This window comes from Gopherus flavomarginatus, chromosome 19 (genome assembly GCF_025201925.1).
Source record: "Gopherus flavomarginatus isolate rGopFla2 chromosome 19, rGopFla2.mat.asm, whole genome shotgun sequence".
Classification (NCBI taxonomy): domain Eukaryota; kingdom Metazoa; phylum Chordata; order Testudines; family Testudinidae; genus Gopherus; species Gopherus flavomarginatus.
This window is the reverse complement of record NC_066635.1, coordinates 15,590,921-15,618,642: the sequence shown is the minus strand read 5'-3', so window position 1 is coordinate 15,618,642 and position 27,722 is coordinate 15,590,921. Positions and strand designations below refer to the sequence as shown.

Below are 27,722 nucleotides of genomic sequence, written 5' to 3'. Positions count from 1 at the left end.
ACAATGCAAACTGACAGGTTTTTTAGATGCTACAATTGGGGGGTGGGGGGGAAACGGGGCAAAGGGTAAAATTTTAAAAAGCACCTAAGTGACTTAGGACCCATTTTCAGAAGTAACTTTCCAATGATGCAAGCATTCCTGGTGAGCACATGCAGTGCTGACACAAATGTGCATGTACCCGAGTGACACACAAATTCTGGTGGCTATACGCAAATGTAACTTGCGTCAACCACAGTCTGTAATGTAGACATGACCTCAGAAACTTATAAACCTAACTCCCACTCCAACTCAACAGAACTTAGGCTCCTCAATCACCGGGGTGCTCTTGAAAATCTTACCTAAAATTAAAAGTGCAGATTGACTGAGAGATACCAACAAAGCACCAAGATCACAGGATCGTTCTTGTGCCCTGCAGCATCAGGGACAAAAATACAGAATAAGACCCATCAGATTCCTTTGTCTCCCAATGGAGCAATTTGCAGGGGAAAATACAGTGTTGCAGTGATCAATTCCAGAGCGTCCTAGTGACTAATCTCTTAACAGCAGCTGACAGCCAGACCCTCTCACGGTGCTGGGTCACTTAATTAAGGACAATGCACGAGGATTAACAAGAATATGTCAGTTACCTAGAAACACACGAATTAGACACAAATAAATGATGCATCTTTGCTGGGGAAGAGTTTTCTCTGGAAAATTTAATGTAGTTTTTTTTTTAATTGCACTTTCCATTTAATTAAAAATATCCCTGGCTTTTGGGAAGATGAGTACAGTAAAGGCCAGTCTTTCTAAGGCTAACGGAGGATTCAGGTGACACCACAAGGACAGTAGAGCTTAAATGTTAGGAACTGGATCCCCAAGATGGAACTATATCAAGGGAGTCAAAATGTTGCTCAACAGAGGGCACCTAACTTGCATAAAATAATAAGTCAGATGACATCTGCATTCCTTTTTCAAGCATGCTGTACTTTATCGTGAGCTGAGCAGCCCAGCTATTTGGATCAAGATGGATCATGGCATGATGAAAGCTGTAGTCTCTGCAGGATGTCCTCATGATTAGCATCTGTGAGCTGCGTTTGGAACTCTGTCGGCCATGTTTTCACCAGGGGCTGTATATTGGCTGCCCCTGGATTAGCTTTCAGGGCCACAGTGTTGTTATTAGGAAAAAGAATAATACAATGCTAAGATTAAAGGGACGCTCTCAACTTAATCAAACTTCTGCCTGAATTTTTTTAATGTACCAATGTTACAGATGACACTCCAGATCACTATAAATGAAAGAGATCAAAGAAAAGTGTTATTTCCCCAAACTGTATGAACAGTTTCACTTTTTCTCTCAAGATGGCAAGCCAATTTTCTCGTTTGTGTGGGTCTTTCCCATAGCAACAGGGGAGAGAAAAAACATTACTATAAAACAGAGGAGCATGCTGGTAAAGGCCTCAAAAGTTGGCAGGGGGAATCAGGGGCAGATGTAGAACCAAAAACTACATTTAACTCATCTCTGGAAAACGACAAGATTTCAAGTTGCTAGTCTCTGGAAATCCTGTCCTTATTTCCATTTCCTCCAAAATACGTTATATCGATGTCAGCAGTACACAACATCAACGTTATTATTACACCGGGGGGTGGGACGCACATCTCTAGATCTTTCTGATGGTGGGCATTAAAAAGTTGCAGAATCCCTCTCATTTATTATTTTGTAATTTATTAACCATGTCCAGTGAATATTGTAATTCACATCTGTGACTACAGCCCATTGAATAACAAGGATTACGCTCTGTATCACTCTAGTGCAATGCAATAGGCAATAACTGTTGCTTTCCTGTAATTATCTGTTAGTAATTTAATAGATTAATAACTAATTAATGGCAATTTACAAGAGTATAAATGCCTTGAGAATTTCTGGTGACACAAATCGGGTTATATAGAGAGTTTACTCAACAAAGTTATATAAATTATATACATATACACACACAATTATAGATATATACATAAGGTACATATATAGTTGTGTGTATATATACGAAGTTATGTAAGTACATCGTCTGATCTGTCACCACAAACTCTCTTTGCAATACACACACACACTACATATATGAAAAAGGACCTTAAATACCCTGCAGCTGTGTGCCATGGGGGTTTGGAGTGAAGATGCAAATATTCAGTCTGTCTCAGAAGAGCCGTCTGATGGACCAACACAGGGCTTCCTAAAATGGCCTGTTCCTTTGGTTGTTTGAGGGGCGGAAAGACAGATGGAATCATTGTTCTCTGGGTGAGTTGACTCTATCACTATGGATTCTGCAATTTCATGCCATACTTTCTATCGGTGCCTGGAAAGTCCTGTTAGAAAATTAACTGAAAAGTAGGAGAAAGATGATATTCCCATTTGTTTTTCCTCCACAATTCTCTTCGTTTTTTCCCTTCTCCCTCTGTCTTTTAATGGCTGATGCAGATGTTTAACAGTGTCCCAGGTGGAAAAGACACAAGAATCCCTTTAGGATAATAATACAAAAATAATATTTTTACATTTCTATAGACCCTTTCATCAGAGGATCTCAAAGCCCTTGATAGAAAAGGGTATGTATTATTAGCCCCACGTTAAAGACATGGAAACAGTGCAACAGCCAAATGACTTCACCAAAACAAGATATAATCCACACTGCTTCCTTCTCTAACCATTAGGCAATGCATTCCCCCCAGGGACAGGAATTACAAGAGAAAAGTGATTGCACTCACTCTGATTTCTAGAAAGCTCAAAGGCACTGTTTGGGCAGCCCTAGGAGAGATGTAAACTTACTGATTCATTTTTTGTTTTAAATATGAAACTGGGTCCAAAAAGAGCCAGAGAAAAATTTCACTGACATCTTTTTTACACAAGCATTTGTTTCTCTGGAACAAGACATTAGAAGGAAGGTGAACAATGGATCTGGCAAAGGTAGTAACTCATGCCTGTAGCATTGCACCTGTAAAATCCCAAAGGCTGACTTTTAAAATGCCTGTGATGTGATAGTTGTGAACGTTTAGACCGTTTATTCAGGATTAATTTGGCATGTCTGGGTACATACGTTCTGTACACTCACGTGTATATAAGTACAATACATGCAGTGCAAAATTGCAGTTGAACTCATTCACTGACACTCCAGTTATGGAACAGATCCCAGGTGAAGAGTCGTACTTACTAACCCATCACAAAGTGCACAATGCCCATTCCATTCAGTCCCCTGGAGGAAAAAGCTATGGCAGAGAAGCACTTGGCTTGGACCCCTTCTTGGTAGTTAGTCCTTCCTCCATTTGTATGTTAACATCTCTTCCCATTGGCAGTCACCAGAAGATCTGTGATCTGTACCACGCTAATTAAGGAAACAAGAGATCTGTTTGGGCAGTGACCTTAATCTGCTCACTCAGTTAGTGAAAAGTGTCAGGTCTGGAACATCAGGTGGCTTATGTAAACGAGGAGACGGGGTCAATGTGCTGTATGTGCCGCAGCCCTGTTGCGGAGTGCAATTATATCACATAACACGTTATACATTGTTTCGACAAACTGCCACGCTGGAGAACATTTTAACACCCTGGTTCTCCACCTTCTCATGACACTTCTGTGACTCCAAGAACTGAAGCAGCTGTTTCAGTCTCCGTGTGGCCAGGCTTAGTCTCATGTCACGGAGTTGTAATAGGAAGTCTAAGATTGAAAAGCAAAGGCCAACGATAATATTTTACTTATGAGTGAGTCCCAATGGAAGGTGACGGCCTGGGTAAACCCCGGGGACTGGTGGACAATAATGGAAGGCCACCTCCTCAAACGACAGCCCTGGGCACCAAAGTCCTTTCTCTAGACACAGAAAAGGTACAGCACCAGCAGCGCGAGCTTCCTCCACTCAGCCCCGCTAATGAGCCTCCATCCTGACCTGAAGAGACCACTTCTACTAGTATTACTATCACAATGCCTATGAGCATTAATCACGGACCCAGACCCCTACTGCGCGAGGTGCTGTGTAAACACAGAACAAAAAGCGACTGCCCGCCCTAAAAAGCTGACAATAGACCAAGAGAGGCAGCTCAGCCTCCAGGATCCATTCGATCCTTGTTCTGCCTGCTGAGACTGCCAGCAAGGGGTCACTTAGATCTACCCATGGTAGATTTCTTTGGTGCCCACTGGTTGCTGGCCTGGCACCATCAATCTCATTTCCCCATGGCCACCAAAACAAAACCATCAGATGGTCAATGCGGAGCTGAGCCAGATTCAAAACTGTTCACCCAGGAGCGAAAGGCTCTGTAGCCTGCTGCCCAGCCCCTCTATACAACCTGAAAAAAAATACCCCCCCCCAACAAAAAAGAAACAAAACAGCTATTTTGTTGGACAGCTTAAGAGTCTGCATGGCCATTGTCACTCTCTGCATTCAAATCCCTCCTGAAGACCCACTTCTAATGTGATGCCTGCAAAGAACTAACGACCTAATCACGACAAGGTTGGCAAGAGGGGATAACTGCTATATAGCTAATAGAAAATAAAGCCTGTGTGTTATCACGGCCTGGCCAATGATCATCTTGGTTGCTTGAATTCTCTTTCCCCCTAGGCTTTCTCGGCAGTTTTTAAGATCACAAGCACTTTGGAGCAGGGATTGCACCTTCCTTCGTGTTTGCACAGTTCCAAGCACATTGTGCATGCTACCTGATACAAGCTAGACACAAATAGCAATAATAAACACCTGCAGCCTGGGACAATGGTAGGCATCACAACCTCGACAATGGCTCTCTAAATTGCTTATGTGATAATGGTTTGACAGGCGTAGACTTTTTAACATTTAAAACAGATAAAAGAAAACTAATTTTTAAAACCCTGTTTCCATTTTGTGACCTCATGTGTGTCAGAAAACCGCCATCTCCCATGGTTAAGCTAACGTACACATCGATCATCCATCCAACAGGAGACAAACAGTGGGGCTGGATTTTTAAAAAGAGCAGGGTCATGTTATGCAACAGATCACACTGTCTTTTGCAGTCAAACATGCTAACGGAAAAGTCATCTGTTGGCTGCTGCAGCCCTCCAGGAGGAATCTTTCGTTGTGTCAAGAATTCCACGACTGGCAAAGGCTGCTGTACGTGTGGGTTGGAACTTTTCATTGTTCTGTGGCTGCTTTTGGACCCAGTCAGGCACTGGCCACTGCTCAAGCTAGGATGCCAGATCAGATGTATCAACTGTTTGATACAGTATGGAAATCCTACGTTTCTTCGGGTTAATGAATATGCGAGTTACTCAAAGGGAAGGCAACTATTGTCAAATGTAACAATGGCAGGAAGTTGAAGATAGACATATTCAGACTGGAAATAAGGTGTACATTTTTAACGAGAGGAGTACTTAACCACAGAAACAATTTGCCAAGGATTGTGGTAGATTCTCCAACAGTGACAATTTTTAAATCAAAACCATATTGCAAGATTTCTCATAAGTCCTGACTTGCTCCCCCTGAAGCCAGCGGCAGAAGAGTAGAATCCCTCCGGACAATACGATGGTGGCGCAGATCTGAACATCTTCGGACCCAGGCATGAAAGATGTCGAGTGCCCCCAGCACCAATGGACTGAAAGCCCGCACGGGATTGGCCCTTTAAACTCTAGGGCTCAGATGCTCCACTGATGTAAACTGGGATAGCACCACTGAAGTCAATGGAGCCACGCTGATTTACATGAGATGAGAAACTGGTCACAGAAGCTAAATTCTGCATTTCTTGTGAACCCCAAAACTCCCATTGACTCCAGCCCCTATATCTCACCTCCAATCTATATCATACTTTTAACACAGGGTTACAAACTGCTGCTCCACATAAATTTATCAGTGAGTTAAAAAAAAAAAAAGTCAGTTTCTCCTCTTTCTGACACCTGCAGATTACAAAATACCCTAGTGCATGAGCACAGCCTGTTGCTGCTGGAAGCCTTTATTCTGTGTAGTGAAATTCAGGCTAATTAGATGAGATGGAAACAACGGATCAGGTCAGGTAAACAACATGAATAGGCAGCACTTGGCACGTGAATGCTGGCCACATGAAGGAGGAATCCTCCGAACAGAGGCAGGCTCTGATCAGGCAAGTTTTATAAGAGGTCATTTCTCTAGTAATCGGCATAAAATAAAAAGGAACGAACGGGGTTATGTTTGTACTTTCAAAAGGTGGAGAAAGAAAAAAATGTAGTAATCGGATTGGACACCAAAGCTCATTTTCGGGCATTTTGATCAGTAATTCAGCTGTTGTGGCACTAGAGTTTAATGAGCTCAGTTCATTATAGAAGAACAATAGAGGGTAAGGTCAAATTTAGACATGGTGCAACTGGGGTTCACTGTGTATACTACTCCAGGGATGAACATGGGTCGCAGCGTTCGTCAAACACGGGGGGATTTTCTGTTATAGGGCCTGATCCAGCACTCACTGAAGTCAGTGACAAAACTTCCATTTATTTCAATGATGCAGGAGCAAGCTCATAGTGCAGTGTGAATTTCACCCCTGTGCATGACTACGTACCGTTTAAGGACTAGTCTGAGCGTTTCCGTGGGATGTAAAGTGGTGTACAGGCTTTGTTCTGATCCTCTGCACATGCAGGATGAATCCCTTATAGAGCACCACTGTATCCAGGCTCTGATTAGGTGGTACTAACTGCAACTTAAAACAAACAAGAGGTGTTGTGATATCAACTGGAAAACTCAGAACTAAGCTATGGGGCTTTCAGCAAATTCATTTGCCACTAAGCAAAAAGATCCCTCATGTCATCTCATGACAATGGTGTATCCCCAGCCCTCTCCTCTACAGGATCAGCCAAGAGACTGAGGACTAACATTTCTTAGCTGTGCTAATTTGACATCATTTGGATTATATTTGTACTGATTTGCCCTCAGGTAGTCAGTTTCGCTGCTGCTTACTAATGTGGATGGGCAGGGCCGGCTTCGGGCCGTGCAGGACCCGATTTGAAAGAGCTGCGGCCGAAATGCTGCCGAAGACAGCAGCAGCAATTGAACTGCAGCCGAAGATAGCAGTAGCAATTTGGCGGCAGCTCAATCGGTTGCCGCCATTTCAGGTGGCACTTCAGTGGAGGGTCCTTCCCTGGCAGCAGTTGTCTTCCGGGGCCTTACCTTGCAAGGCCCCTCTTCCGGACACTGCAGGGCCCTCTGAGGCACGGGGTCCGATTCACGGGAATCGAAGGAATCGGCCTAAAGCCGGCCCTGTGGATGGGTAATTTGCAGTAATAATTTGTTCACCTAAAGTGATGCAAGTAATTTTTTCCACTTTAAATTTATGAGAGAGGTTAGGCTGGAATTAACTGAAATCTCAGGACAAAAGTAAAAAACTAAAAGTACTTGATAAGAAGCAGCATTCTGATCATTACCAATTAACATGGACAAACTGATCCATGAGCAATCTTCTACCCCTTGTAGCAAGTTGGGAATCCTATCTTTATATATTATTTGTACTACAGTAGCATTGAGAGGCCCCCACAAGATGAGGCCACCACTGTACAAATGAATAGTAATAGACAGGCCCTCTCCTGAAGAACTTAGAATCTAAATAGAAAAGACAAAGGGGAAACCAAAACACAAAGTGATGAAGCTACTTGCCTAACATCACACAAAAGTCAGCGGTAGTGCTGGGAACAGAACCAACACCTCCTGAGTCACACTCCAGGACCTTATACACTGGACCAGAATCTGAACAAGACCCAGCCTTTACCGAAGAATTATTTCTATCGTCAATCATCTGATGGATCAAGCAACTGATCCTTCATTTTGATAATGAATATAAATTATGAACTTTCTTCCTTGCTTTAACTTCGAAGTGCTTGCATATGATGAGCGATAGTAATCTTGCTTTGGACAGTCATGACTTAGTCATAAGGTGAGCTGAGGTCAATGTTCTGTAATTTGAAGTTTGTTTGGGTTTTTTTAAATGAAGAAGCTTGTACTTGTAATTGGATGAGGAAGTCAGACACTCTTCCCTAGGAATGAACAACACACTAGATTCATTCGGGAATCTAAAAAGATTCCAACTAGCTCAATTCAATTATACTTCCATTTTTTGTGTGAATTCAGCTCCTGTGAAAGGAGTCAGATTGATAGCCATGGAAACTGCAGTTCATTACCTCGTTCAGACACGTGTGCACTTGTCTACACTGCAAAAAAACACAGTCTTAACTTGGCTTACAATAGCAGTGAAGACAAAGAAACATGGCTAGCCAGAGTTAAAACTTATAGGGGAGTCTGGAGCAGCAACAGATTCACATGGCTATAAAGTGGCCACGATATCATGTAGAATGGATTTCCATCTCAAACGATCCCTTGCAAGTTGTCTCCCTTCGTCAACAGTCAGTATGAGAGGATACAGGCTTAAATCCTCTAAAATTGCATCTTCCCACCTCATTTGTGGGTGGCCTTGTACTCTACTTCCTTTGACCTCAGCTCTGTAAACCTTTTGTAGAACTACTCTACCTTCTTCTACATGCTGGACATGATGCCACCATTGCAGTCATTGTCTTCTTTGGTTATTGAACCTCCTGCTGTCAGTTATCTACCCAGATAGACAAAACTGTTCATCCACTTGATGTCATTGTCATCATCCTCAGGCACCCCATACTGATATAGCAGTAACCACTGTACTGATTGAAAAACAGCTGCAAAGTCTACAAACATGGTAACTTCCTTGTGTCGCTCTAGTTGTTTTTCCACTGCATTCCACAAGGTACATATAGCATGGATTGTAGACTGACCTCTATGGAAACCACATTGGTTCTCTCTCATTTTAGGGTTGAGACAATATTTCAGTTGGTTCAGTAATATGAACTCAGGCTGCTAACCCAAGCTAAAAAGCTAAGCTGCCGCGTGTTCACTGCTATTTTAGACTCGGTACAGAACATCACCTGGGCAGCTGAAGTGCAAGCTCCTCCCACAAAACTCTGCCAATGTATCTCAACCAGGATTTGGAGGAACTAATGCTAGGGTGAGAGGTTATTTCAGGGTCTATATCCATGTAATGCTTGGCTTCTCAGAGCCAGTTATTCCCAGCTGAAGGCGTGTGGGTTTTATGATGTGCTCTCTTGGCCCCGGGGAATAGGACTGAGAGGACATTTCATAAAAACAAAACAAAGGTTATTTTATGTTATTTTGGAAAGGGGAAAAAATACCTCTCTAGTCAGCTGGTTTGGAGCAGTTCTATTGAATCAGGCCCTTACTGTGACGAGTGCTTTCTTAGTAAATCATTCATACAACTCCCCAAACATCTATGGCTACAACCAAAATCACATTGAATAAAAGTCGACTTCCGAAACAAGAATCCAGCCGATGATCATATGGATGCCTAGGAGGCAAATTCTGTGCCAGCTTAGTCCCCGTACAAGCCCATTGACTTCACCGGGTGTAACTCAGGACAGAATTTAACTTCTGACTTTCCATCTGTCCCAAGGCACAAATAACTCTTACCCTTCTCCCCTTTGCTCCTTCTCATGCCAAATATAGCTGATAGATCACAGTTTGGTATATTTCATTATTTTCCATCTGTTTGATGGCTACTCTATACAAAACCAGGAACAGGAAGCAGGGCTGGCAGACATCTTTTGTGAATAATAAACTAAGCCGACACCCCCTAACCGTAAACATTCCCGTGGTTTGCCTGAGCCTTAATATTTGTCTGTTTTATGCCTTTTACAGCACCCACCAGCATAGTAGCTAAGCCCTGTACATGGTAATTTAGATCTGCATGTCTTTGTCCATTACAGCCTTCACAATGGGATTCTGCCTCTGTAAGCTCTGGGAAGCTCAGCTTGGTCTTATTTTTTGTAAGCAGGTTGTTATTTAGTTGGCATTGGACTTTGGGTGGAGTGGGAAAGCTTTGGCAAATAAACAGGGCTTGCAGTGGGCTCTGAAACCTGTCAGGCTTTGACTCAGTCTGTAGCCACTGATCAGGCTGATTCTGACTGTCCTGATGCCCTCGTGTTACCCGGTGAGCTAATCACTTGGATCTTGTTTTAAACTAACACATAGTAGAAAATAACCTCTGCACCTGGCAAGTGTTCAGAGATGATGGTGATGAGCATGGTCTGAGAACACAAATAGAAGAGAAACACAGCCTTGCTTAAGGGCCTCATATATATCCCAGCTAAGATGCTTACATGCTTCCTGGAGGGGTAGGGGCAGGAGGGAAATCCTTCAAACTCAAAAGATGCTCAGAAACAAAACTCCTATCTGAGTTAGACTCTTGGCTATGCTTTGCCTCCTCTCTATCCTCCACTTACAATGTATATGCTTATTGGCCAGGAAGGCAGGGCCCTATTCAGCATAGCTAGAGACAGGCTCAATTCCACATCTCTGAGGTTCCCCAGTTTTTTGAAAGAAGGGAGCTTACTCCCCTGAGCTCTGAGTGGGCTTCACTGCACTTAGGATGAGGATCTGGCCCACCGTTTCGACCAAAAGAATATACTAAATAAACAATACTCATACTTCCTCCAAAGCACCTTTTCTCACAGCACCTCAAGGCATTTTAGATATACTGAACCTCACGACACCTGTATGAGTTAAGAATTGTTACCCATATTTTACATCAGAGTGAATTGTGGTACAGAGAGGTTAAGTGGCTTGCACAACAAATGCGTGGCAGAGCCTGGGTTATAACACAAGACTCCTAAGGCCCAGTCAGCTGCTCTAACCAACAGGGCACAGTCCCTCCCACTGAAAGCACTGGAGCAAGGTGCTTTGCAGAACAACTGCTACATTGCCTGGAGGTTTATTTTAAAAGAGTATTAACTTCCAACTGCATTCAGGCTAATTTCTTTGCGCAATAATTTGTTTAATTGTAGAAATCCTCATTTGCTATTGCAGATCACAAACCCAACTTGGAGGATAAATTAAAAGGACAGCTACATGGGACGTTCAGAATTTCACTGTCTGATTTATCTGATGTGACGCAGACACAAATATTTAAATCCAAGCAAGGAAACAAACAGGCTCATTTCCAAGAAGTTCCAGCTGGAACGAAAGGGGGGAAAAGTCTTTTGCCAGAAAAGATGCTCCAGAATTCGCACGACGCTTCTTGAGGGCACACAGCATCAGCTAACTGCAGCTTCAGAGTTGGCAAGGCTTACTTGTTTTGAAGGGGATTAATTTTATCGTAAGTTTTCTTTATGGGGGGCGGGGCATGAGAAGTCCTTCACTCTTGTGCTGAACTATTTTGCTGTGTCAAGACTTCTTAACTCTCCCTTGCACAAATCCTGTGCCACAATGGAGAGTAACAGGTAAGTGTCAACTCTGTTAATGAAGTGCTGGGATTCTGAGTGCTTCTTGTGGTACTCAGGACCATAAGAATGGCCCTACTAGGTCAGACTAAAGGTCTATCTAGCCCAGTATCCTGTCATCCGCCAGTGGCCAGTGCCAGGTGCTCCAGCCCCTGAGGGAATGAACACAACAGGTAATCATCCAGTGATCCATCTCCTGTCGCTCATTCCCAGCTTCTGGCAAACAGGAAGAAGGAGAGGAGAGCTGGTAGGGGAAGGGGAGTAGAGGAAAAGAGGAAGGGAATTTCTGACAGACTCAGACAGCATTAGGTAAATTCACTGTTTGTACCAGATATGTAGGTACATTCACTCAAGCTATGTCTTCACTGCAAAAAAGGAGCGTGTATTTTTGGCTTGAGATAGCTAACTCGATGTAAAATCCTAGTTGAGACGAGGCACAGGTAGTTTTTATAGTTGGGCTCAACCCTACACTGGAGTCTAATTTTTACCTTGAGGTAGGTAACTGAAGTAAAAACTCCACTGTGATTTTTACAGCAAGATAGTTATCTTGATGTAAAGACAAACCTCTTTTTTTGCAGTAAAGGCACAGCCTACATGTAACAGGCTGCCACTTCACCCTTCATAATTTCTGTGGATCCCACGCTGTATTTTTTGAGGGGGTGTTAAACTTTGAAAAAAAAATGGTTGCAAACAATAATTATGCATAGATACCTGGCAAAAAGCCAAGAGGGTGGCCAAGGGGGATTGCGGGGAACATATATTCCTGATTGTACATTTGACATTGAAAGCACTACCTAGGGTGACCAGATGTCCTGATTTTATAGGGACAGTCCTGATATTTGGTGCCTATTACCCTGCACCCCTGATTTTTCATACTTTCTATCTGGTCACCCTAGCACTACCGTTTCGGGGATGCTGTCGGATTGAAGGTGGCCCCACATTTAGGTTCCGAGGCTTTTCAAATTCAAACGCCATCGGTATTTCATTTGTAAGTAACCCTGGCGCCTCTGAAACCCTCACCCTGCCCTGCTGCCTTCCGGCAGGAACCTGACTTAAAGTGAAACTGACCCGTTTCTTTTCCTTACGAAAAGCGAAAGCTACAGCGGGGTTTGAAGGATCGCTTTATTACCCTTCATTAATTCTGATTATTATTCACTCTGAGATTCTGCAGAGCTGCGTCCCCCCTCTCGGTGCCCGACCCCAAGGACACGCCCCGCTCTCCGGGGGGCTCCTTCCCTGCATTACAACCCCCCACCTGCCAGAGAGGCGGCCGCTGCCTCCCCCCGCAGCAGGGCAGCCCCGGGCGGCTCGGCAGCTCCGCGCAGCCCGCCCGGCCGGTGACGTCCGCGGGCGTTCGCCATGTGCTCGCTGCACACGTGGCTGCTGGCGGAGGGGAAGGAAGAGGGCGGGCTGGTGCGGTCACCGCGACCTTCACCGCCATCAGGCAGGCGCTGCACCCCGGGGTGTGTGCACTGCACACAGCCTGGCTCCGCCTCCCCTCCCCCGGCCGGCCGGCATTGGCCGCCCTGCAGACTGGCAGGCGTTTACACGCCCCGATCCAACAGCTCTGACTCCGAAATGCTACCCCTACAGCCCCCTCGGTCTGTGTGTCTGCGCGGGCTCCTGGCTAAGGCACGACCCTGGGCCTGGGGAGAGCTGGGTTCCACTCTTTGCAGCCCCCCCACCACTAGGTCATTCCACTGAACCCCTGACATCCAAGAATCAACCCGAGATTTGATCTAATCCATCTGCTCCAAACTGCTCTGCCACGCCCCCAGGGATGGTGGGGAGACACAAAAGGGAGGTGGGTGTAAAACTGATGTGTGCATTTACAGAAGAATAGCGGAAAGGGGGGTGTTCTGTCAAGCAGGAGGATGTGATGATGTAGCCTACTCAGGCCACATTAAAAGGGACGTGTATTGATTCACCAGGACAGCATTCTGGAGGCAGCACTGGGTCATCCCGCTAGCATTGTAACATGCCCCTGGTGGGATGGGGGAATGATATTATCTTGAAGGATCCCAAAAAGATTTACAGAGAGAATCAAGCATTGTGGCCCATCTCTGAGCTACTTAACAGGCCACAGAAACACTCCAGAGCCATTTAGGAGAGGAAGTCAAAACTAGCCAGCTGAAACTGAAGAAGTTGTGCATCTACCTCCCTCACACGATGGTAGGCCCCCGATGTATGCAGCAAGAATAACAGAGCTGAAATTCAATCAGCAGGTGGTAGAAGGAATTTTACAACAGGACAGTCATGGGGATTTCGGGAGGGGAAGTCACCCTGATCGCACTTCTCTGCGCTTTTTTATGAAAAAGGCCTTCGGATCTTTTATGCCTACAAGTTGCTGGGGCCTCGGTTCATCCTCACTCTAAAGGCCTGGCCAGCAGTCCCCTGACACCATGCTGGAATTTGGGTTCACTATTGACTCAGCGTGAAAAAAGTGCCACCTGCTGAATCACCAATATCACTTCTCACAGCACCGAAGTGATCTTGGGGTTTTTCCTCCAAGTACTGTTCTGGCCTGACCTGGTTTAGCTTGTGAGATCTGCCAGGATCATAGCATGAGGTCCTAGTGTGTGGGGAGTCATACAATACAAATTAGCAGTACTATTCCTGTCTCAGCCTCCAAGCCCAGCACAAGACTCAGACGTGGCTATATGTAAACAACCCAGTGTTGCCTATACTGGGAAGAACAGGCCACTGCACTGGTGTTCAGAGGTAATAATCAAAGTGGGGGGACCTGTAATGATTCCCCTTCTGCAGCAAATTCATCAATACATAAGCAGGTGTTGCTCCACTATTGCCCAACAGAATCACACACACTTATGACAACTTCAAATTGGGTCCCCTACACTTATAACGAATCAACTCCACACACTGTCTCCTTAGTGCAAACACCAATTAATTAGCTTCACTTCCTCATCGCCCTGGGTAGGGCTAGCAGGCACAGCCCTACCGAGGAATGGGGAGAAATGCATTACTAACTACTGTGATGTTTCAGAGGCAGGATTGTTGGGGTATCTTTCTGCTCTACTGGTCTCGTCTTGGGGATTGAAATGGCAGGAAGAAAGAGATGTAAGGGCTACCAGAGACTGTACTGATTTTTTTTGGTGTGTGTGGGAGGAAGCATATTATTTCCCTCAGTGCCCAAAATGTGACTATATTAAATCTTTTATATAAGGATAGACAGACTGTCAGCTTCCAACTAGCCCTGCTGAATCCATCCACGGTAACACATTTTCTTATGACCAGCATGGCAAGTTCTAAATTGGTAGTGACATATGAATCTGACTGTAGAGGTGTTTTTCAAAAGGAAAGCACAGAATTGCCCATCTTCCACTTCTTACCACAAAACTTCAAAATATCTTCTAGAAATGATTCACCAGACAATAAGAGCAGCCTAACCAGTCCTGTTAGCAACATTGATGAAATTGCAATGGCAATCATGCTTGGCCTTCTGGTCCTTATTCCTCAGCCAGGCCGAAATGCTGTTCTTTTGCACAAACGCAAAGTGCACAGATCCTGTGGGAGTTTGCCTCTCCCCACCTCCCCGTCACAATGCTACAACAATCCACAAAAGCATCTACAAGCACTGTGCATCCACTATCTAGATGCACCTGCCCCCAGCCCTGTCCCCTGGCCTGCGTTACCACCAATGTAATCCCCACGATGCAAAGCTCCACAGTGGGCAGGTGGGTAGACATCCACACCCCATAGCCTTCCTAACCTTGCACAGTGAAACTGAAACAGTTCAGTTACCTGTAGGGCCACATGTGAGCAGAGCACAGGTAGGACAGGATCCGGACAATCCTCCACTGACATCAATGGCCTAACTGTTTTGATGGTTAAAGTCCAGAGCCCTCATTCTCTGGACTAGTCAAAGCCTTGTTCAGATGGGTTTGTGAAGATCTTCATGCCAATCTCTGACACCAGTGCATTGCACTTTTGAGAGGAAATCACCCCCGCTTTGTTTCTTAGTGCTTTCTCTTATTGTGAACCTTGGGATTATGGGGACAGAAGCTACCCTGAGCTTACCCACTGCATTTGGATTCATACACATTGCAATCCAGGCTATCTCCTACAGAAGGTTCACCGAGGGTGCTGCAAAATGCCCTTATGAGGTTAACACAGGTACTGTGGGCTGGCTGAAACACTGGATATATTCCAGAGACAAGACTGAAACTGGAGAGGCTTCAAATATTGCTGCCCCCCCATTTAACAACTCTTCACACCTGGCTTGGTCAGCTGCGCAGTTATGTTTTCATTCCCCACGCTGCACAATTCTCCAAGTCTGGCTGAAACATACCAAGGACTTCACTAGACGAAAGCTGATGAGATCACTCTTGGATCAGAAGGGGAAGAGGAAGCTGCTGCGTTGTTTTCTTACCCGTTCGCCTTCTCTTTTTTCTTTGCTTATAACTTCCAAGACAAGAAGTGGCTTTTACAAGGAGGAAGAAATGAACAGCAGGCACCTGAAAGCTCTGACACCACAATGTGGTCGTTGTGAACTTAACGGAAGGATGAATAGGGATAATTATACAAAGATCTGCTTTAGTTCAGAGCCATTTTTGTAATAGCTGGCATCAAAACAACAACATCAAAATGGCCTGGATTTCTGCATTTGTCACTTGACTGAATGGCTAGGTATGCTGCAATGAAAGACTACCTTTGACATGCCTTCCAGCTCCAATCGGTGGGTGGTGTACAGATGAGTGCATAGGCAGGTGTTTTTCCCCAAGCCGTCCCAAAACAGTACACAGCTCCCAAGACATTTTTCAAAGGCAACTGGGCAGCTGTAAACCCAGCATCACATTAGTTTCATTTGCCACTCAGGTCTGCACAAATAATGACCAGCCTCCTAAGTCAGGAATGGATGAGCAAAGGGGAGGCACTTCAGAGATAAAACTGAAGCAGATACCACATGGTGGAAACTCATGGGAAGCGCGCTGCTCTTCTGAGTCAACGGCCACGTTTTGGACTGTCCTAAACACAGATTATGCTTCCTAGGCACTTAAGGACATGACCACATATATCATTAACTGAATGGAAACATTTATCCTCCTCTTACAAACAGCTCCATCATCAGGAAAACATTCTGCTGTAACTAGTGCAAGAGCTTAATTCTTAGCGATTTACAGATCTGATTGCACATTTGTTTACAGTGTGGTGCTGCCGTCTGCACTGTTCCTAACCCTCAAAGCATTTTACAGTGGATCTAGACTACAGAGACAGAGAGAACCAATCATTCCCAATGACATCCTCAGGAGAATTTTAAGCTGCATTCCAGAGGCACAGCATAAGAATTCTGCTTGTGAACAGAGTTTGCATGGGGATAGATCTGCACTTGTATCAATATTCACAGAGCGTCAGCTAACAATGCCAGAGACGTCTCTGTTCGTGACATCGTGACTTCGGACTCGACTCCCAGATGTGAGAGGAGGCGATCAGCTCACTCTGTCTCTGTCAGCACAAACGGAAGCTCAACCCCTTACTGACAGAAACTTGCTTTGGAAATCAGACGAAAGGCTCACGACTTTCCCGATGCCCATTAGCTGCAAAACAGCTGCGTCTCCAGAAATGACCTTTCTCGGGAACACAGCTCTGCTCCTTTTGTTTACACAGATTTTAGGTGCTGGTTCCCACTGACATTTGTCTGGCTTCCACACCCCCACTGAAGGCAGCCCTCCTGGCAAAACACAAACAAACCAACAAAAAATTGAGCAAAGATGATAAGAAAGCCGAAGGATGAGTAATGGTCTCATCCTGAGAGTAGGCAAGTAATTGCCGGGCACCTCAATCTCCAAGTGAAGTCACTGGGAGCTGTGGGTGCTCAGCAACTCTGAAAGTCAGCAATAATATACCACATGTACAGATATTTAGGAAACACCCATCTTAAATAACAAAGCTAGTTTTAACTCATGCTTACGGTAACGTTCCAAATCACAGAGTACCGTGTTGGGAATTTCTTTTTAACCACTCTGACAAACGTTAAAGAAGGGAAAGGTGTTTGGTTATCTGCAGAGCAATGCATATGAACAAGGCTTCCGGCCTTCACCACTGACAGTGCCACACTTAGTTATAGATAATCATGAAAAACTTGTGCACCAATTTCAACAAGAGTCAGGCCTCCTTACACAAGGGCTGACTTTTATCCTTAATCTCTCACTGACAACTCCTGCATCACAACCACTCATAGCTTCCAGGCCAGTAGCTCAAGATTCCTGCCATAGAGCATATCATATATTCAGTACAGCCCTGTTTTCCCCACAAATTGTAGAGAAATTCAAAACCGTCACAAAAACTACTAGTGTTTTAGGTACCCAGGGAGAAAAATGCAAGAGAGGTGCAGAGAACCAGCGCCTGGGTTACATACCACTTACGTCCCCTTTTAAGCTCCCTAATATCAGGTTTAAGTGCTGCACAATCCTCCGGGTGGCCCACTGCGCCAGAGTGAAATATGATCCAAACTGGATTGCTCTCAGGGGCATGAATGACCATTGGTTAACTAGGAGTTTCTGACAACAGGCGTTTGGATTACACAAGGTAGTCCTAGCAGATCCAAAGATGCTGAAAATTTTGCAAGTTACGAATGACAACTATAAATTAAGGAGATGTTCCCTATTCCTTTTACCTTTGTAAGCACTGAAACCAAAAGAATTCAACCAAAGATTAAAACAATAAACTTTAAAAAACGTAATACTGGATTTTTGCTCCATCAAGTAAAGCATTCTCCAATCAGCAGGCCATACCTGGATGTATCGCAAGGCACTCCTTAGAACGCTGAGGTTTGAGGTCTTCTTGTCATCTACATTGGGGATGTTGCGTTTTAACGTCTCAAAGCATTCTTTCAAATGTGCACGTCTGAAGAAACAACAGGAGTTGCACGTCAGTTTGAGGGACCACAAACCAAAAGGGTGATTTGACTGAGGATTAGGACTTAATTTGGGGCCTGATCCAGCAAAGCATTTAAACCGGTGAGTTGCAGTCAGTGGGATTACTTGCACTCTTAAAACTGAGCCAGCGTATTCCAGTGGATAGGTTACTGGACGGGAGCATATGAGACCGGGATGCTATTCCCAATTATGCCAATAAAGTGTTGTGTAGTCTTAGGTCCTGTCAACTCTTTGTGCCTCTGTTTTCCCTCTCACCACTTACCTATTTAGATTGTAAGATCTTTGGGACAGGGATTGTTTCTTACTATTTAGTTGCAGTACAGTGGGGCCCTGATCTCAGGTGAGGCCTCTAGGTACTTCTTTAATACAATGATAAGCAACAATAATAATATGCATGTGCTGATGTGCTTTGCTGGATCAGGGCTTTGCAAGGTTATTGTAATGCAATTAGGTAGTAAGCAAAACATATTAGGAAGCAACAGAGACAAGAGTCAGCTAAAAGGAAGCCGGGTAACATAGGATTAATTAAAATCACTACAAATTTCATTCAAGTCTTTCTAGAAAAACGAGTATTTATAGACTGCAAGCAAAAGAAAGGGTGTTACAATAAACAAAAATCTGGCTTTCTACGCACCTGTTCTTCTCCAATTTATTATGTACTTCCCTGGTCCCAACCCTGCAACCCAAACAGAACAAAGATAAACTCAGTGTCAGGGTTAGAACTATGTCCATTCAGCTTGAGCTTGCAGCTGTGTGTGTATCTGAGATATAGGGGGAGATTGCAAAGAACGTTTGAAAAGTGTTCAGAAATCAGACATATTTATAATGTATTATTTGTAAATATAATATAGACCTATTATATATATGATCTATACTATAGATGTAAATAATATATTATAAACACACACACATATCTCATATACATACACAATATATAATGTATATACTGTATACTAGGTACATATAGGTTCCAGTTAGTATATTAGGTATATACATTAAAGAGGGGACAAGATGCAAAGCTCAGAGGTATTTACAGTAGTGTGAATTTTAGGTATGTATACACCACTAATCACTATAGTATCCAAGCTCTGACAGAGTGTTTGGAGCCAGATTTCAGGCCCATTTCTAATCCATGCCCACCCACCAGTTGGAGTGGGAGTTCTGCAATTATAAACTAAAACATATGCTACTTGGCAGGCCTACTTTAAAGCTTTTCATTTTCTGCTGCAATTGAAATAATGTAACCAAATATAAATATGAAATAATATAATCAAGGAAAACAGAATTCTCCAGTCACTGCCCAACAAAGACAGTAAGGGGCTAGGTGCTCCAGATTTGCATAAAAACAGAGAAAAACTTCTTTCAGAATGAATTCACCAACGTCACCTCCACCTCACTACAACTTAGCTCAGGTGTTCAGATTCTATGGTATATTGTTAGACAGGGAGAGAGCTCTAGTATCATCCACAAAGTCTCTACAAAATGATTTACCTTTAATTAAAAATATGCTGAAAGTGGGGTCATTTTTTTAATAAGGGCTAAAACCATTCAATCAATTAAAAATAAATAGCCAAGAGCCGAATAAAATATCTCTCCATATACGTGTGTCTGGACAAGCAGCTCTGGAGAGACAACAGCTCTGAAGAGACCATGAGGTGTCTGACCCACATGCATTAAACAGGGTAGCATTTCCAAGGTGGCTTGCTCAGGGTATGGTACACGCTCTTAGATCCCGGCACGCCTTGTATAGAGAGCAAAACTTAATAGTCCTGTTGTCCTGGAAACAAGCATATCATGTTTGAAACCAAACTGTCAAGTGTGTTGCACACTGTTAGAACCCTCCAGAAATAATGGGTGCAAGTCTGGAGATGGGCTGCTTACAACAAGCAGAGTCCTAGAAACTGACCCAGGGACTGGGGCTTTGGTGATCCATTTTGAAGCAGCAATTTTCCCATTGCACAAAAACAGAGCTAGTTCTACAAAGAGAAACGAACACTTAGGGCCTGTTCCCAAAAATCAGGCACCCAACTGCTCACTTATTAAGGAAGCGTAATCACTGGAATTGCATAGACCATGGACTTGCATGAACACAAAGGGCCAGTTACGTGTCTGTCTAGCCATCTGTACAAGCAATCTCTTTTTCACAAGCAATCCTGGTAGCAACTGGTATTTTTGATAATCAAGCGGTGAAGATCATAACCTTTCTAGCTGGAATTATAATCATATTTTGAGGAGAAAAACTGCCATCCTCTTCACAGCTTCCCGTTTTGACTCTTTTCTATCCCTGCTCCCAGGAAAGCAGGTAGAGGACAGAAAACTCTGCATCCCCCAAAGACACTATGGATCCTTTAATCTTCTCTCATACCATATAGCCCTCCCCTGCTCTCAGCCATTGTCCTTTGGCTGAGGCGAACAAGATGAGATTCCCCCTTGGCAGAGAGTCAATATCATGCCTCAGTCAGCCCAGGGATGGAGGACACTGTTCAGCAATGCCAGGCACCCTCTCTCCACAAATGAGCAGAATTCACAGCCCTCCATTCTTGTTGTTTTGTCAGTCATATCAGAGCAATGCCGAGAACTAATGCAGAGGGGCCTGGAGAGCACAGGAGATAAACAATGGACTATGGAGCTTTGAACCTCTTGACCAGAGGTACAAATCCAGCTCAGTTCGGTAATGAGCAAAAGACAATGCCACTTTTCGTTGCTTGGTACAACCCAGTTCTTGGTGAACAGCCATGCACACCAAAAAGGCCAGCATCACATCTGGCATCCTTGTTTTCAGCAGAGGCATGGAAGGCTGAATGGACTATAGGGACTGAATGCCGTCCCTACCCCTAAAGGTGATCTCTACAGGCCAGGACTGAGACATATTTCCAGGACAGCGTAGGAGCAGCATGCAGAGCCTTCACCTCTGCTGTACCTGTTACCTGCTTAAAGCGGGGACTTTAGTTACTGGTTAGGTATAATTTTGTCTCAAGAAGGTTCTCCTTTAATTCTTGAACTAAAGATACCAACCACAAAGACCTCAACCACCAGAGCTAAACGTGAGCATGTTTGCTCTGTTACTTTCAGCACATCAGAGCCAGGGCATTCCTTCTCCGTGAAGCACGGTGCCCGTGTGCTCACCTTTCATTTAATTTAGAATTTAAAATGATCATTGCAGAAAGAAATAATTACGATGATGTCTGCACTGGGATACTGTAATGACATGTTTAAACAGAGCTGTTGCTAAGGGGGTCCCTGCATGGTTTACCTGGCCATCAGGGACAGGTTTTTTGCCTGAGCACTGTTCCAGATCAGAAAGGTAGTCTAGAGAACTGTTTTATAATGTAGTGTGGGGTCAGACAAAAACCTGTGCTCTGGTCAGAGAAAGCCAAGGTAAAATCCCACCACCAACGAATGTATTCAAATGCTCATGGAGTTTGCATGGTTGTGATCTGACTATGGACAGGGTCAGAGAACCCTCCACAAAGCAGCGATGTCTCGAGTTTGAGGCAGTATTCAGAAATCCCATTCCCCTACTCCTCCTCCATTTCCTTTCCCTCACAAGCTCTCCAAAGATCCTACATCGCGGCAACATGACGTATTTGTACAACGGTTTATAAGTTTCTGGGGACTCACCCTCCAGGTCTCTTCTTCTGCTCATTTGGTTTGGCATCTTCTGCCGGGGCCAGCTTAAGAGCATTGAGCTGCTGAGGCGGTGCCTGGTGCTGCTGCAGAGGTTGGTGTGGTTGAGGCTGGGGCTGTATTGGCTGCTGAACCACATGATGCTGAGAGATGGCCAGTACTGGAGCTGCATACTGCGGTAACTGCTTGGGGCTACCTGAAGGGGGCGTAGCAGCCTTGACGTCTGGAAGAAGTGGGCCGGATGGTCTCTGTATAACAGGTGCAATAGATGACACTTCCTTGCTGATGCTGGGAGTGCTTATGAGAGGCTGATGACATTGTATGAGCGGAGGGGACAGAGTGGTTTGGGCTGCTTGCTGAGGTGAGCTAGTGACCACAGGGATGGGAATGACTGATATGGGGGGTGCTAGGGGTGGCGGCAGAGGAGGAGGAGGAGCTGGTGCAGGGGGAGAGGCGGGCACTGCTGGGATTTCATTCCTTGGCTCTTCTGGGTGAAAGGCATTGTTAACCCTTTGTACGCTGGCCTTCTTCTGCTCCTGTTCTCCTTCTAGGCGGAGCTTTTCGTGCTTTTCATTTTCTTCTGTAAAAGAAACAAAAAGCGCCAATAGTGAAGCACTTCCCTTTGACACCGTATTTTCCATCTTTAGGTCTCTTTACAAAATTGGTAAGTATCAGTATCCCCCCTCACCCGCTTTTCCTGATGGGGAAACTGAGGCCCAGGGACATGAAATGGCTTGCCCAGGGCCACGCAGTATGTCAGTGCAGAGTGAGGAATAGAGGTTAGGTCTCTTGATTCCCAGTCCTGCAATCCAGTCATTGGATCATGCTGCTCTCTCCCTCCATTTTCCCTTTATTCAAGCATAGATTATTAAAATACAACACAAGCTGCCTTCACGACCAGACCTTCAGCAAAAGAAACTGAAGGGACTGCTTGTTAACCCTCAGTTTTTAAGGTCCTGCACACATTCAACAACAAATCAACCAGCCTGCTCTCCCCAGCAGCAGTGAGACCAGGCGTTCTGGCAGAAACAGGGTTCAAAAAAGAACTAGATAAATTCATGGAGGACAGGTCCATCAATGGCTATTACCCAAGATGGGCAGGGATGATGTCCCTAGCCTCTGTTTGCCAGCAGCTGGGAATGGGCGACAGGGGATGGATCACTGGATGACTCCCTGTTCTGTTCATTCCCTCTGGGGCGCCTGTCATTGGCCACTGTCAGAAGACAGGATACTGGGCTAGATGGACCTTTGTTTGGTCTAACCCAGTCTGGCCGTTCTTATGTTCTTAAAAGAGACATAGTGCTAGACAATCCTTCCCCTACTGTCTCAAGCAGTGGGACTGCGGATGTCCTGGCCCAATTCCTCCTCCCAAAATCTGACACACAGACACACACACACACGAAGACTGGGCCCGACTGCCTTTATGGTTACACAGAACTTCCCAGACCAGACAAGACCAACAGATCATAAAGATCTGCATGTTGCCTCGGGTACTGGCCTTATTCCTGGTTCTTCAGAGGATGATAAAAACCCTTTCACAACAGGCCTAGCTAGTTGTGTAATAATGTACATATTGGTTGGGCCAGGGAATACCCTTTTGGCCCCCATAGCTATTATCTTATACCCTGAACTAGAGACAGGTCCAAAGCAAAACCTCAGCTCTAAATACCTCTGAACTCTGGTTACAAATCTGGAGTCTTGGCGTTAATAAACATGAAGTGCATTTATTTTAACGCTGTGCCTCCCAGAAGCTTGTTCTTAACATTTCATCATGAGAAAAAAACAAAACAAGGAAACTTAAGAAAAAGGAAGCCTTGGTCCTTGCCTACCTATGTTGTCACACAATTTTAAGTAGGCCCTTTGCACTGAACTCTCAAAACAGTGCATTTCTAGAGAACTCTTTTCCCGGTATGTTTATCCTCCAAGCTCTGTATGCCTATATTCTTCTAGAAAGAAACTGTGTAGCTTAATTTACTGCAGCAGAATTCAATCCACAGCACATCTGGCCAGTTCTTCCTTTTTCATTTATAAACAGGCAAAGGGGCTGCTGAATGTCTTTAAAAGGCCCCCGTCCTGCAACTGTTAAAGCTGCAATGACAAAACTCCTATGGATTTCAATGGGTGCAGAATCAGGCCCAAAGACAGCAGAGACAATGAGGGCATCCAGTATAAAAAAATCATTGCAGCCCCATCTCCCTAAGGACATCCTGTATGTGAGAGACTGGCAAACCCTACAGACTCAGGCATGCCTCTCTTCGAATTCACACAGATGTGATCCAGCACATTCAAAGGCTGAGTTATATCAACAGTGGGCATGTGGTTCAAATTGGTCTTCCTGGGGTGAGTTCAGGACAGAATGGATTTGTTGGGCTGGAGAACCTTCTGATTTACAGCTGTGTGAGGGTGTGATCCAGCAACACTGAAGTGAGTGGCAGGTTGGCCACTGACTTCAATGGGAACTGCATAAAGCCCTCAGTGAGGAGGAATCCAGCTGAAACCCACAGACTGATGTGAAACTGTTCAGAGAAGAGAGTAAGGCTCATTAACTACATTTCTTTGCCATTGTGCATTATAGTCGGCCCCTTAACTTAACTTTGACATGCATGTGGCCATGCGTTTTGACAACACCAGGCAAAATGTGTGTGTCCTGACTAGCAAAATAAACCTCATGAAATACATTCCAGGTCTCTGGCTTTCATAGTGCAAATACGGCACAACTGAAATTTATTTATAAAAAACAGATTGACGTGGAATCTCAACACCTCCCAGCTTTAAATCAAACATCTAGAAAACCAACTCACTCCTTTGAAATGGGCAGATAATCCACTGCCCTCAAGTTTTCAGGAGTGATTGCAGTCACAAATCTGGTCCATTGACTGCATCTGTGTACCAATGACCTCTCCTCCCTCTTAATGATCTACAAATACTTAGGAACCAAGGAATTACCAGGCTGTATCAGAGCAGGGATACATCTAGTCTAGTATCCTGTCTCTGACAGTGGCCAGTACCAAATACTTCAGAGAAAGATGCAAGAAATATCTACAATTGTCAAACACAACTGTCCACAGGAGAAACTAGTGGTTGGCTTGTACTATGAAGCATGAGGCCTTGTGTGTATGTAAGGTGTCTGACTCAGTGAACATATTTACACTGCACACCAGGACCTCCATGTTTTTACTACTTTCCCCCAAACAGCAGCATCAAAACAGGATGGATATAAAGGAGGTTCGTAATACCAGAAAATGGGGATTTTGAGCAAGTGGAATTTGAGCACTTGCTTATTCTAGCAGGGCTGGCATCTTCACCTCCTGAAGCTAGCCATGATCATCTCTGTACTACAGGAGCAGTGTGGTCCAAGGGAGTGGGCTCCGGACTATGAGTCAGAAAACCTCGGTTCTATGCCTGGCTCTGACACTGATTTGCTGTATGACCTTGGGCAAGATGCTTCTCCCGTCTAGGTCTCTGTTTAGACTGGGACCATCTCTCATTATCTGTGTGTACAGAGTCTACTACAATGGGTCCCTGCTCTCAGTTGTGGCCTCAAGGGGCTACCACAATATAAATAATACTATGCCATGGATGTAATTCCACCGAAGCATTTAGTTACTGTGGGAGAGCAGAATTTGGCCCTGAGTCAGTAATGAACCCCAAACATCTAACACTGTTCTTCATCCACCATAAAAATCTATACATCACATCACTCGCTTTACTTATAATGTAATGCAATTCCTCTATTGTCCACCTGGTCCTTTGATGACTCCTATCCCCACAGTACATTGGCCAGCACCATATGTGGGAAGAGTAGTCAAATTAAACAAACAAACAGAAACCCACATCAACCTACATTTAATAGGGGGTTTCCCTTTTGTACGAGAAAACAAACACCCCTGATAAAACTATTCCCTTTAGGGAATAACTAAATAAAAGTTAAACAAAACAAAAAATGAAAACCCCAAACCAAGCAATCTTCCAACACACACAGCTAAATAATCCTTTTCACATACACACAGCTGAAAGCTCAGTTCCACTTCATGGCCGTTTTCCTCTGTTAAAAACAAAAGCTTTTTGCATTAGTTAAGTTGCTTTGTGGGGCACGTGGGGAAGGAGGTGGGGGAATACAATGTTCTTCCAGATTCTGAAAGAACGCTTGTCCCGTTCCAACATGCATGCGCACTGTAGGACATGAGACAGGATATTTCCTCCCACCAACCCACTCACAGAAAAGTATTCAGGCCCAATTCTGCGTTCAGATAAACTGGCACAGACCTGCTTAGAATCAACCAGGTTTGCCACAGAGAGAAAGCAGACTTTGGCCCAGTGCATCAGGGAGGGGATACAAAATTCAGCAGGAAGAGTATCTGCAGCAGGAAGTGTAAAATATGCAAAGAGCAAATTCCAGCTGAGGGCAGCTCAGCATGGTTCCTACTGGCTCAGGCAGAGGAGGGAAAGAAGCCTCCCTTTTACTCCTCTATTACAGCTGCTGCCTACAAATGTTGAGAATCCTGGTTCATTTCTCAGCAGTAGTAATAAGCAAAGCATAAACCCAACCGGACCACAGCCTGGCCCAAGGACTTGGTGGTTCAGTAGACCTCGGCATCTGGAGCAGGAGTTCTCAAACTGGGGGGCATGACCCCTCTGGGCGTAGCAAGGTTATTATGTGGGGGGTCGTGAGCTGTCAGCCTCCACCCCAAGCCCTGCTTCGCCTCCACCATTTATAATAGTGCTAAATATAAAAAAGTGGTTTTAATGTATAAGAGGGTTGCACTCAAAGGTTTGCTGTGTGAAAGTGGTCACCAGTAGAAAACTTTGAGAACCACTGGTCCAGAAAAACTGAAGGCAGCCTTTGGATCATGCTCAAAACCTAGGACTAGGTTTCCATCCCTTTCAGTGAGATGGGGGCACTTTGGCTGGAAAGCATGTGAAACTCCCCGGCTTGGAAGGCGTTTCACATGTGATCTGGACTCTCCTAAGGTCGCAGAACATTCATACACAGCATTTGGATTCAGCCTGTTACGGAGAGCAAGGTGATGAAGTTGGGATCTGGACGTCCTCAAAGCAAGGGGGTGTTTGGCTCAGGGTGCCAACCTTGACTCTGGCTTCCTCTAATATAAGCGATATTGGGAAAATAACATTATCAACATGTTTTTTAAAAAAGGAAGATGTAAGGGCAAAAACCCATCAGCAGAAATCCACTGATGTAAATGGTTTTAAACCTGAGTTACCACCCATTTCAGACTGATTCACTTAAACCAAACAACATTAAGAACGAATAAATAAAAGCCCTTTTGTTTGCAATTCTTTTGCTCCAATTTGCAGCCTGGTTTGCAGCCAGAACCAACAGGATGGCCCTGGCACAGAATGCAAGAGGAAATTCGATCCGGGTGACCTGATGACTAATTGTTTGAGCAGGTATTCCAGCATCAGAGCTGCTGGGCACTTGTGCTCACAGAGGCAAGGAGTATGTCACCAGCGCCACGCTGGTGCCAGTTTTTACTGCCTGTGATGGATGGAAGGAGAACCTCTAACTAGTTGCAAGAAGTTAAATACTGGTCTGATAAACAGAAACTCCTGGACTTACTGCAAGTCTGGTTAGGGCTGGTAAATCCTGAAACCAAATTCATTCCTGGGATAACTCAACTGAAGTCAGTGATGAATGAATGTCTGTCCTGGCTCCTGGTATTTAAGTCGGGATAAAAATAGTGTAAGACCCCAGAATGTGGCTTGCAGCTGCCCTTGTGTTGTGACCCCAAAGTGAGGACAAAGCTAATCAATGTACAGATCAGTGTTGTTAGTGAAAATCATACAATGAGCAAATTTAATTCATCCAGGAAGATACGAGTGCAGGAAAGCAAGGTTACAGGCACATACTACTGCTCAGAAATATTTATGTAAATACATCTGCAAAGCAGGTACAGCCCTCACTCAGGCTCCCGACAAGCTGC

The 27,722-nt window shown here is 44.6% G+C and overlaps 1 protein-coding gene across 1 annotated transcript in view; it reads right to left on the bottom strand.

Annotated features, from left to right (window-relative positions):
• The window catches only part of MNT (MAX network transcriptional repressor), a 67,785-nt gene that overhangs the window by 21,131 nt on the left and 18,932 nt on the right, over positions 1 to 27,722 (bottom strand). Inside the window, exons 2-4 of the mRNA XM_050929160.1 lie at positions 21,775 to 22,360; positions 18,788 to 18,829; positions 18,010 to 18,121 (exon numbers count right to left, since the gene is read on the bottom strand). Of these exons, the coding sequence (XP_050785117.1) occupies positions 18,010 to 18,121; positions 18,788 to 18,829; positions 21,775 to 22,360 (740 nt within the window). The remainder of the gene's footprint in view (positions 1 to 18,009; positions 18,122 to 18,787; positions 18,830 to 21,774; positions 22,361 to 27,722) is intronic.